The sequence below is a fragment of the Vitis riparia genome, chromosome 4 (assembly GCF_004353265.1).
Source record: "Vitis riparia cultivar Riparia Gloire de Montpellier isolate 1030 chromosome 4, EGFV_Vit.rip_1.0, whole genome shotgun sequence".
NCBI lineage: Eukaryota > Viridiplantae > Streptophyta > Magnoliopsida > Vitales > Vitaceae > Vitis > Vitis riparia.
In genome coordinates this window covers 4,296,457-4,309,706 of record NC_048434.1, presented here as the reverse complement: position 1 = coordinate 4,309,706, position 13,250 = coordinate 4,296,457, and the positions used below count along the sequence as shown (strand labels likewise).

The 13,250-nt window shown below is 33.3% G+C and overlaps 1 protein-coding gene across 1 annotated transcript; it reads right to left on the bottom strand.

The window, feature by feature from the left end:
• Positions 1-2,356: 2,356 nt before the first annotated feature.
• On the bottom strand, positions 2,357-10,063 carry LOC117912342 (DDT domain-containing protein DDR4). The gene is made up of 11 exons (XM_034826895.1): positions 9,750-10,063; positions 9,352-9,462; positions 6,902-6,988; positions 6,773-6,810; positions 6,585-6,666; positions 6,253-6,359; positions 6,014-6,173; positions 5,850-5,942; positions 5,553-5,676; positions 3,663-3,705; positions 2,357-3,433 (listed from the first exon to the last, which is right to left on the bottom strand). The coding sequence occupies exons 1-11, from the start codon at positions 9,921-9,923 to the stop codon at positions 2,626-2,628; spliced, it is 1,827 nt and encodes a 608-aa protein (XP_034682786.1). The 5' UTR covers positions 9,924-10,063; the 3' UTR covers positions 2,357-2,625.
• Between the last annotated feature and the right edge of the window lie 3,187 nt (positions 10,064-13,250).

The following is a 13,250-nucleotide window of genomic DNA, read 5'->3' as shown; positions in this document are numbered from 1 at the left end:
TAAAATTAATCCCTACATTGTTAGTTTTCTTCTTCATCTTCTAGACAAGATCTTAATGGCTTAAAATTTCTCCACAATTTTCTCTTAAAAAAAAAATAAATGACCACAATATAATTAATGATAAAATCATAGAATATTAAATACTTTAACCATCAATATCCAATATTTGGTGACCTTTTTCTTAACTATTTTTCCAAAAACACCTTTGTATTTTTACCTTATTGATGCACATTAAAGCCTTCAAATAATCAGTGGGCAGAATCCAAACAGATCCTCCACCAATATGCTTGGATTTTGAATTTTTTTATATCTACACCTTGCACAAATTCAAATTTTTGGTATATGATTTCTGGCCGTCGGATATTAAACTTTATTGCAATTATACCCTTCGCCTTGTGTATATAAGCCCAACCCTAGGTTCACATTTTTTTTCAATTTCATCGGTCATAACTCATAAGTCATAACTCATAAGTCCCTATTGTAGTTTGTCGTAAATTTCAGAAATGCCCAGAAGTTTTGGAATTTTTCGTTCGAAATACAAAAAAAATAAACCTCGCTCTCAAGCCCCTCCCAGTCGCTGGTGGAGCTCTGGTAAGGGCCCTTTATCTGGATGTGAGGTCCCTAAACCCCCATCGATCACCGTGAAGCGAGACCAACGGAACGGTCTTTCTGCTACCGGTGAGATCAACGATCAAGTTGAATCGCCGAGGGGGTTTCTGTTAGAATCACCGACATTGACCAATACTCCTCCAGGCCTCCACGGAACTCACAGGTTCTTCGTCACCATTGGCGAGTCGAACTCACTCGTCGAAGAAGCACGGATGTGCGTGTGGCTGTCCGACAGCACGAGCGGTCTGGGGCCCGCCGGAAGAGACAGCCACCTCAGGATGTCGAGGGACAGCGTCGCCGTTCCGACGTACTCGACGGATCCGCGCGACGAGTTCCGGCGGTCGATGGAGGAGATGGTGAGGTCGAGATTGGAGCAAAACCTGGCCGTTGATTGGGATTACTTGGTGGAGCTTGTGATGTGTTACGTGGAGTTGAATGAGAAAGAGGCTCGCAAGTATATATTGAAAGCCTTTGTGGACCTCATCGTGCCCTTGCGCCATATTCAAGGCGAGATTCCGGCGAAATCCCGACGAAATCGCTGTAGAATGCGGCTACCGGGGTTCGTAGCCTAAGAAGAGAACCGGAAATGGCTTAGTCTCCACTCCTGACGATCGCAACTTCGGAAGACGACGCATTATGGAACGGTGTCGTTTTATTGTTGAATCCAAGAACTAACGCCTTCTGTATTTTTGGTTACAAAAAGAAGCACACATGAACTGGGAAATGGCTCTTTTCTGAAAAGAGCTTTTTTCTATATATAATTAGGTATAATATTTATTTTTTTCAGATGATTGAAGATTAAACGTAGAAAAATTTGAGAGATATCATAACAAAAATGAAAAATAAATATATATATATTTTTTAATAATTTAACCATTTTCATACCTTAAATATTATTTATCCATTAATAAAAATAAAACAATAAGTGATTCCTCGTACACTTCTTATTTTCTCTTTTTAAAAATAAACTTTTATATAAACAATATACATTTACCTTATATTTTTTAAAATTATTACTTTAAATTTATTATCGGCGCTAAATCGCCCTCCTGGACGAACCATCCGATTCTTCAAATTTATTACTTTTTTTATTTTTTTATTGTAAGTTTGAAAAAACAAAAGTTATTATTATTTCCTATTTTTAAAATAGAAAATAAAATAAATCAAATAATATCTAAGTGTCTTTTTAGATATATTTGCGGTATCTTGTTTTTAAATTAAAACATGGTAATAAATTTTATATAAAAAGTATAATATCTTTTTTTTTTATCTCAATTTCTGTAAATAGTTTTTAAAATCATTGCTTATTAATATAATACTTTAAGAGTTATTATATTTAATATAAATTTTTTTTATACTAAAAATAGAAAAATATAAATAGATTTTTTAATCTATAAAATATGAAATCAATAATGACTAGGTGGTATTTGTTTTTTTTTTTATTTAATTTTAAATAAAAACTTAAAACTAAATAATGTCTAATAATATAATAATATTAAGTTGTTTTTCTTGTAATATTTTATTTTTATTAAGTATTAAAAAATAAAAAATAAAAAACAAATACCTTTATATTTACATGATCAAAGACTAAGTGAAATTAATTATTTTTAAAATTATTAATTTTTCAACCTTTGAAGGTATTCATATAAAAAAATACAACTATTTTTTATTTTAAAAATAAAAAACAAAAATGTATTTAAAGGGAAAAAAAAATTAAAAGAATAAACAGTTCCTTGCTAAATTAGAAAAGGAAGAAACTTGAACATGCATGAAAGGCATCATGCGTTCACTGCCACTGTACAGAAGAACAAGTCTCAGTCACTTAAAAGGATTATATCCTTAAATCAACCAAATGAGGCCAATTTTGTTTAACCATTTTCTCACAAATCAAAAGACATAATTGTTGGAAGCACATTGCAGGAAACAAAATCAATGTTGGATCCTTGCACCAGAAAATTCAAGGAAGATCATTGTGTGCATATGGAAAATTTTCCATATCTGTTTTTTTAGATGTGTTTAGCAATCACTCTCCTCTTCCAGATCAGCAGTTGGAGATGAAGTTTCACCCCCTGGAATCCCACTGTTTGTGTTTTCTGATGAGTTGCCATCTTCTGAATCAGGGATGATGATGGACTCCAAGGCAGTGTTGCGTGTCGGTCTTTGCCTCAACCTGTTCTTCGTGCCTGGGCTTCTGGTTCCTGCAACAGGATGGCTGCTGGTCTCAGCCAGTCTGATGCTCCAGCGCAAGCCACCCGGCTTACTGGGAGAGTAACATGACTGCTCCTTCGACTGAGCTGTTGCATGGTTCCTCTTGCTGAGATTGAAAATTTTCTTATGGGAACTGCTCAAGTCCCTGCCATCGTCATTCTCAACCTCCTTCATGTGATTTTGATAAGCTTTTTCATCTTTGCAATCATTGCCATCTTCAGAACCCTCTTCCTCTTTGATATTAAACTCATCTCCCTCCTTTTTGATATTAAATTCTGCAGTTCTGTCAGTTTTGTAGTCATCACCATCTTCATTATCATCCTTGGTTTTCATGTAATATTGATTGTTTTTGTCATCATTGCCAACTTCATCATTTTCATCCTCCTTTTTGATACTATATTCATCACTTTCCTTGTCTTCATAGTCACCATCATCTTCATGAGGCTTGACATTGCCAGAGTCACTTTCCATGGAGTCACGACTATTAACAGAACTATCTCTTAACTGGGTATCTGTGTCTGTGTCTGTGTCTGTGTCTGAGTCCCCATCAGATGCAATGCCGTTCATATTTCCATGCTTTCCATTACACTTTTGATCTTCAGTAGCCTTTCTTTTACTGAAACACAAGTTAAAAGGCACAATCAATTATAAATTACTTTATTTATTTCTTTAACTGCTGTTTAAATGTCTCTTTTCTTGAATTTGCCATAACAGAATGTTCTTATCATGTCAAATCCATGGCCCACAAAAAAACGCAGCAAGAATATTTGCATCCACAAAAACTTTCCCTGATGTGAGACAAAATGCAAAGTAAACAGATAGCAGTTGTTAAAATAAAAACTTACTTTGTCATCTGTATAGCCTCCTTAATGGTCCGGTCATATTCATCTGCAGGTGAGTTTCCAAAATAACAAAAGATTCGTTACAAGTACGAAGAAAAAAATCAAGGAAATATCCAACAGAAAAAAAATAAAAATCATAACAATTCAAATTGGGAAGCAATATCTTGGAATCAAGAGAATCACCAAATCCTGAAGGACTCCTCTGGTTGATCATTATCCATCTATTCCATGATTTATACCAAATAAGACTCCATTGCATAATATTAATGCATTTACTTGAATGAGAAAATAAAAGAATTTGCTACAAGAAAGGCTTCTTGCATTCTTTCTGAAAAACAATGGAGCAAAACAGGGTGCCCAATGACTAGAAAATACCATTTCACATGCTGTTTCTCCTGTGAACTGCAGTGGACAGTGATTATCACTTATAGAAACATGATCAAATGAATAGAACCTAGTGCTTGATCAATGGAACACCACTGAGGGAAGATTTCACATGCACCACTCAGCATAAAGGCCCATAATAGTTACATATAATTTCACCAAGACTGATGTGGAAGCAACTCTAAAGAAGAATGGCTTCTAGGAAGCACAAGAACAACATTCATCAGTCATACTTAGTGTTCTTGTCTCAGTGAGGAATTTGATGTGAATATATTTGCTTATGGGAAGGTGCGATGGGCCAAGTATCAAGGTTTACAAACTTGACCTAGACGATACTCGACCCAGGCTTAAGCTTAAGCCTGACAGAAATTTATCCAAGCATGTTTAAACTTGTCTCAAAAGGGTATCAAGCATTGAACTCGACATGTTCCATTCCAAGCATCCGTTCAACAAGGCTCTTGTCCATTCAGACAGTAGGGTTTGCAAAAAGAATACAAATCAAAAAAGATCTCAGGAGTTTCTTGTCCGATTTCTATTGTTGAAGGGAAAATATAACTTTTCAGTGGCTGAGGGTCTTGACACTTTGGGTTGTCAGGTTAGCAAAAATAAAATAGAAATCAAAAAATGGTCTCACAAGACTGTTGTCAGGTTTCTTTCGGTGAAAGCACAATATAAATTTTCAGAGGAGGTTTAGGAATGAAATTTGAGGACAGATTTTCAATGACAATTACAATAGTCAAAACTACAATCTAACCTATTTTGATTACTCAGAAGAACTACTGTAATCATGAATGACCTCTATTCAAAGCAATCATGGAATAAACTGAGGTCTGATAAGCCAACATGAGCTGAACTTAAGGATGTAACTTCAAACAAGCCTTTCTCAGCCTTAGAAAACAATCATTTTACACTTCTGACCAACCAAACAAGTTCCAACCTGAAGCCTCCTTGAATAGAGAGAGGAGAAGGAGGAAGAGGAGAAAGAAAGAAAAAACTGGAAGAAGAAGAAGCAGAAAATAATGTGGTCTGTAAGTAAAAATCAAAATCATGAACAAGAATTTTTTATGCATTCCACTTACATTCCAATTAAATGGGGTTGGCTACTGCATGTATCCTACTCCACCATTCCCCTTTATCTAGGATCACATCTTCAACTATCATATTTCAATGCAAATATGCTATCTACGGTCGAGTAAAAGTAGAATCTAGTCCTTGAAATAATTGTTCTCAGATTCACTCTTAAAATTTTCCCAAATCTGAGATGTGAAATAAAGGCACCATAACAATCTGATCACTTAATCCAATTAAACTTTTGTATATGTATATTACTAGATATGACTAAATGGAATGTCCTAACATTCTTGCATGTCTGCCAATGCTGGATTTACAGCGCTGCATCGAAGGAGAGCTCACTATGTCCAAGTTTATAACCAATTTTGAACAGACATTTTAGGATCTTCTTAAATAACCAAATCATAGAAGTCATAAAGAAAAAAATTTACATCATACCAAATGTGTAACTGACAGGCCTCCTATTGCGACAGGAACGAGTACTTTCAACTCTATAGGAATTTTGTGAATCATTCAGAAGCATTTCTTGCCTCCGTTTCCGTTTCAATGCCCTTTCTTTCTTCTGTTGAGGGTAAGAAGGAAAAATGTGAAAAGATAAGTTAGAAGCATAATACTGTTTACAACTTCAGTACACAATATCACAATATTAGGCCCACATTCCTCAGGCACTGATGCCATACCCTAATAAGAATTATTATTATTATTGATGATGAAATTATCAAATAGAAAACTAACCTTCTGAAGATCCTCAAGAACAGGAATTGCATCAGTTTGAACAATCTTACTAACAGCAACTTGTACAGTAACTTTGCTAGATGAGAAATCATCCTGCCATTATCAGTGAAAAACACAGTAAATGAGGGTTCTTATCCTGAAACAAAAAAAAACTGTGATCTTACCGCAACTTTACGAAATTCCTCAAGATTGGTTGCTAGTGTTTCCCACTTGAAACTGGCAAGTGGAGGAGCCAAACAACCTTTTCCCCTAACTTTTGTCTTGGGGTCAAACTTCTTTACTTCCCTGTACAATCTATGACCAAGAACTGTATTTCCATCATACCTAAATTACAAAATAAAGAGGCTGTTGAAATTGATCATGCTAGTGATTATGTAAGAACCACAATAAATTCAGAAAGTACCAATAAGTAGTTCCATTTCGATCTCCACCAATATTATTTTTGCGAAAACAAGAAAGTTCAGTTCCATGTTTTATTGCATCGTTGATGTAGGAAACGGTATCATTTTGCTGTGATAAAAAGGAAATAGGTTAGTTAAGGGTTTATTCAAAGAATATCATTAGCAAAACTAAATATAGGACAAAATCAGACACCTAGAGGCTAAGATGGGAGATAGAATCAATCACACAAATGTGAAACATGTACAATAATTTGGCATTACAGCAGAAACTGTCACAGATTCCACCAGCTGAGGCAGCATGCAGAGCAACCAAAGAGAAGGGTGGATGCATTACCTCAGCTCGAATTTCACAAAGTGCTTTCAAAATCTGTAAACGAATTGTTGGATCAAGTTCTTTGTATCTGTTTATCTCCTCTCTACACAAGCCAATGCAGCAAAAAATCCAAATAGCCTCAGCAACAGTATAGAACAACAACAGGAATTAAATGAAGTCAACAAAAATGAGAAGCGCATCATTAGTACCCCTTATTAGCAGTTAGCGGAATCTCCCCTTCAGCAACCTGCAAGACACACCCAAATCCAATAGTGTGATCCTATTTAAAAAAGACCAAAGAAAGTAAACTGCGGAACTCGGACTTTAGAGTGACCTACCCATGGCCACCACATAGTGAGTTTCTTGCAAAGTACCGTCACCCATGCATCAGAACCATTCAAATTTTTATTTACTGGTGGAATTCCCTGGTAAGTATTTAGGTCATATTAGTAATGATGACTGAATGGAAGGTAACACTCATAATCTTGGTGAATTTGGCCATGACTCAATTTTACCGGCATGCTTTTGGTTTCACGCTATATAAATCCGAACTATTTGAATGAGTCCACGCAAAAATTATCAACCCAGTTAATCATATGCACAAACTTGTGATAATGTACATGACTTTGAAACAAGTTTTTAATAGTAATTATTATCAATAGCAATGAGTAATTTAGTTGATGTTTTGTGTCTTGACAGACGATGCATGAGATGCTTAGTTCTTTCACACAAAAATGGATATAACATAATAAAATAACAATAGCTTCTAGTTTCTATATTATGAACATTTGCCAAATTCAAACGATGCTACAATATGGAAATCTCAAATTATAAGAAACACAACAGAAAATCCCATGAAAGAGAATTGAGTGACTTAAATGCATGAACAAATAAACATCCATGAATACGTAAAGAAAGAAAAAATGGAATTCGAGCCTTTAGTTGATGTTTTGTGTCTTGACAGACGATGCATGAGATGCTTAGTTCTTTCACACAAAAATGGATATAACAGAATAAAATAACAATAGCTTCTAGTTTCTATATTATGAACATTTGCCAAATTCAAACGATGCTACAATATGGAAATCTCAAATTATAAGAAACACAACAGAAAATCCCATGAAAGAGAATTGAGTGACTTAAATGCATGAACAAATAAACATCCATGAATACGTAAAGAAAGAAAAAATGGAATTCGAGCCTTTAGTTGATGTTTTGTGTCTTGACAGACGATGCATGAGATGCTTAGTTCTTTCACACAAAAATGGATATAACAGAATAAAATAACAATAGCTTCTAGTTTCTATATTATGAACATTTGCCAAATTCAAACGATGCTACAATATGGAAATCTCAAATTATAAGAAACACAACAGAAAATCCCATGAAAGAGAATTGAGTGACTTAAATGCATGAACAAATAAACATCCATGAATACGTAAAGAAAGAAAAAATGGAATTCGAGCCTTTAACGTATTTTCTAAGCTTATGTGTGTGTGTGTGTGTGTGAAAAGAAAAAATAATCACAACTCTGTGTCCACAGTCACCATGTCTGCCAACAGAAACAGGCAGAGATTGCACAGAAATAACATAAAAAGTATAAAGAACTGTATGATGAAACCATCTTTGTTTTCCCTTCACCAATAATCTCAGGTATGATTTCCAGATTGACTCTTAATCAAGAAAAGCTTTCATACAGGAACAACAATGTAATCCAACATATAATTAACTGAACAAAGAGAGAACATCATCTGACAGAAATACTAAGGAAAGTGCACCGAATTTTTAACTCATACAACATTAGACTAAAATGGAATTATTCATGCAATCATGATTGAAAGAAAGAGTACAATTATTAAGCTGGAACTTTCTGTATTCTATGGTATACTGAAGTAGCAATTTATAGTCTCCAGAAGGAAACAAAATAATCCAGTAAACAAATATCAACGACAAAAGAATTAAAGTTTCATGCAGCTGCATCTCAAACTCGATAGTGTATGTTATTATTGCTATACACATCTTGTTCACAACTGCGATCATGTAAACATGACTTCACTAATGCTATGTTTGGTTTCACTATGGAAAATACGAAAGAAAATCAAATATAATTAAAATTAACTAGAAACTTATACAAATTCAAATTATTTAATGTTTATATAGAAGAGTTAAAATAAGTGAAATGCATTTGAAGTAGCATATAAAAATAATTTGTTGACTTCAAATCTATTTTTTATTTTCTTTTACTTTTTATTTTCTTCTACTTTTTCCTCACTATTTTATTTCTCTCGCATTTTTTCCTAAAATTTTCTAAAAACCAAACATAGCCTAAATATTCTATTCATATATGCATAACATTTCCTAGGGCACAAATGCTTCAACAATAAGACCATGACAATGCAATCGCCCATGCATGGTTTTAACTTTTATGAACTTACTTGCATGTACCACGTAACCGTTCAATTCTATTTTATTTTACAAAACATTCTGCTATATATTCCATGAATGTATAAACACTTTTGAAATTTTAAGATGAAATATATAGCTTTATTGGATTACTTGAGTCTCCTAATTTTTCTGTATATTCCCCGTGTGTTTTAATCACCAATTGTAATGTTTTTTTTTTTGATAGGCCAATCACCAATTGTAATGTTGTAGACGCGTTTTAAAGCCACAAGGACCCCTTTGGGTCCAGAGTGGACAATATCTTTACGGTTGGTGTCTATCTATCAAGTGCACAGCCAACAAACTCAAGAAATAATGAAATGGACAAAAAATGTGAATCAAAAACCTTCAACAGGTCAATGTGAAGCTGAGCAACAGGACTATCCGGCTTGATAAGGCCCATCTCAATCTCTTCAGCTGATATCTTTGAATTGCTTCCAATGACTGGCTCAAAAACCTGAAGGCATGTCAAATAAGTGAATAACCATAAAAACGAAATCAGATCATTGATTCATCATGATCTGTCACACGCAATTGATGCATCACGCAATCTTTCTCTATAGGACTCTGCCAATATTTCTCTTTCTTCTCACACTGAACCCTCTCCAAAACTCCGTCTTCCTCTCTGTACAAGCCTCTCCTCAAACCCTCCGCCAAAATCGTCACCACACCCCACATTTTCAAATCCAAACAGACCCACGAATCACAAAAATAAAAATAAACCAAGGAAAAACAAAGACTCACGTTCAAGAAATTGAGAACAGACGCCAGTTCCCACCGCTCTCGAAGCCGAATCCGCGCACTCCCCGTTTCAGACTCTAGCGAGTCCGAAAGGATCGCTGGGTCTTCGCCATTATCGGTTTTCACAAGCCGCCTTCCTTTTCCGGCAGCATCGCGCCGGCGTCGAACCCCGGACATGGTTCTGTAGCGAGAAACCGGGAGAAAATGGTGAGAAATCAGAATGCGAAGAGGCTGAGAAATTGACAGGTGATGTTAATTTTTTGGAGCCTTCCCGCCAAAATTTGTTTACTCTCGGGTGTGGTTGGGTTTAGTTTTCTAGGGTTAATTTCAGGCTTTCTTTTACCCTCGTTTTGGTTGCTTTTCACTTCTTCTCTCCATTTTTTTTTTTTTTTTTTTTTTCAATGAGTTTTTCTCATTCTCCAACAAACTAGGAATGGTATATGTCTCGTTTTTTAGGGTTTATAGTAATTTCCGTTTTTCTATAAGCATCACGTCCAAAATTTATCAATAGTCAAAATTAAGTCAACCTCGATTTAGTGTCTATTGAAAAACCGAGACAAATGACTATGTATATAATTTGATTTTATTATTTTATATTCAAGTTATATCTTGTTATTTTCTTTGTCTTTTAATTTCATTTTTATTTTATTTTCAATTAGTTATGCTCAATACAACTAATTTATACTTTCATTTTGAATATTTATATCATCATCCAAATACTTAAATTTTACCATATTATAAACCCCAAAATTTGCCCTAAACTTATAATTTGTTTTTGTTTTTATTTATTTAATTTTACTTTTATTTATAAAATAAATAACAACTCCAACCTGTATTTATTTAATTGAAATACACATGAAAAATACAAATGCATGCATATAATTTTAATAATCAACATTACAAACTTGTTGATACCACATTGATATTTAAAAAAAAAAATCATGTAACTCCCCACTACAAAGTTAATGAAATGCCCTTTTGTTATTATTATTATTATTATTATTTTGTGGAGTAGACCATGAAGCTAGAGAGTTAGGTTTGGATTTGAGGATGGGTTTAATTACTTCGATTTCATGGTTAAAATTGTAAAGATGTAAAATCTTCATAGTTAAAAGTGTAAAACTCTAGTAAATGGGCCTTATAATTAAGGCCAAGTGAATTCTCTTCTCCCATCTAATGTCCTTAATTGGTTTTGGAGATCTAAACCTATTTCTTGATTATCTCTAGCAAGAAAAATAACGACAATTTTCATCCCATTTACAAAAATACAAAACCGATTCAAACATTTCAATAAATAAGGTGCTTTTAAAAATATGGAATACAACAAGAACCTTATGCATCAACAATCATTCGTAAAATTGATAAATCTTCTATGTTAGTAATGTCTTCTATGTGAAATCTAAATTATCTTTTACAATCTCTAACAATATAGTTTTATAAATTTTCAATTTCAAAAATATGTTTGGCAAATTATTAATAAAACAAATTTTTAATGATTTATTATAAAGGTTATATCATGTTTTGCACATTACTCCATTGAATTCAAAATCAAGTAATGTACCTTCCATTTTTTATAATTGCATGCAATGTGCATTTTTTAAAAACGACGTTTTTTCTTAGACGAAAATGCACGTGCTCTCCGAATGACCAAGGGCGAAATGGTATTTTTTCAATAAGTGATGACAAAAGGGTCATTCAATTTTAACATTAATCTACAATTCTCATATTCCATGTCTCTTATTTCCCATCGTTCATTTCTTCCTTTGTTGCCTGGTGAAGGCCCAAGTCAAAACCCTCATCCCTAAGGAAGCTTATGTAAAGCTGACATCTAAGAGAAAACGTAGGGTTCGGCGGTAATTTGTTGACTTCCAATTCTTTAATGGGTAGAAACATGTAGGGAGAGAGGGTTAGGGTTTTGTTTTGATTTTTCAAAAAAATTTGAGAAATTTTAGGAGAATAAAACTCGATCAAATTGAGGATTAGGGTTCGTTTTATGTTTCAAAAAAGTGAAATAATTTTTTGAGAAATTTTAAGGGAAATTTTGGGATTTTAGGATTAGATGAATTATTTAGCAATTTTGCAAATTTCCACCAACGGACAAGGTGGAACAATGGACAATGAGAAATTATGTGGGGGTGGCAGCAACTTTGTGGGATTAGGATTTTAAGGCTTCGAAAGGAAAAATAACGAGGAATGAGAGTTTCGGCTTAGGGCTTCACCAACAGCAACAATGAAAGAAACAGTTGGTCGATTAGAAAGAGGAGGACTACAAATTGAGAAAAATGTCCATTTTGCCCTTGGTCACGCAGAGAGCACATGCCTTTCAGTCCAAAAAAATAACATCCTCTTTAAAAAAAAATGCACATTACATGTAATTATAAAAGATGAAGGTACATTATTTGATTCTGAACTTGATGAGGGAATGTGCAAAACATGCTATAAGTCGGGGGAAAAGTGTAATAAATCCTATTATAAAATACAAAACAATTTTGTATAATAAATTAAAGGCCGTTTTAACGAGTCTTTTGTAGATTGTATAAGCAAACAATTAGAAAAATTATATGTTGCATTTGATGTGAGGTTCATCCTATTGAAGTTCTACGACGTCTTTATACACTTGGAGTTGGGGATCCAAATAAATATTTTGAATCCCTTAAAAGTGTTCTTTAAACACTTTAAACCTAAGGTGAAATAAACTAAATATGTAATTGGTAGAATAAACGCACTTAGAAGATTTTTAAACATCTTACAATAAAAATGAAGATCTTTTGATCGCTGGAAGATTGCAAGACTATGTTTGATTATCATAAAGTACTAGGAAAATAAAAAAATTATTTAAAAAAATAAATTTTCATATTTGATTTTACTATGAAAAATGTAAAATAAAGTCAAATACAATTAAACTTATTAAAAAATTTGTATATTTTAAAATTATTATTTTTATTTTTTTATAAAAGAGTTGAATAAATGGAAAAAAAAAAGTTTGAAATAGTATATGAAAACGATTAATTGACTTTAAATTTATTTATTATTTTTTCCTTGCATCTTCCTTTAATTTTTTTGAGAACCAAATATAACTTTGATGAATTTAGAAGTCATTTATATAAAGTTTCAATGCAAATTAGTTGTTGGGTAACAATCATCGTTTAACCAATTGACTTGGTAAATTGCCAAAGCATGTGTTGCAAATAGTCTAGTCAATAGCCCGTTCGCTATTGTGCATGACAAAAATAACTCGTGTTTTTTAGATTTATGAGTTGACTACACTTTCCTCCTCGTATAGTAGTCAACTCATAAATCCTTAATGTTAAGCTTTCCATAAAGTCCTTAATTTAATTTTAAAAAATGGTAAGATAATTTCTAAAAATACAATATTATTTTTTCATGGAAAATATTAAAGTCTAGCATTTTTTTTATAAAAAGGTCAATGGTGCGGTTGAAAATCAATTGGGCATCAAAATTATTTGATTGCACCTAAACCTACCTTACAAGGAATATATCACT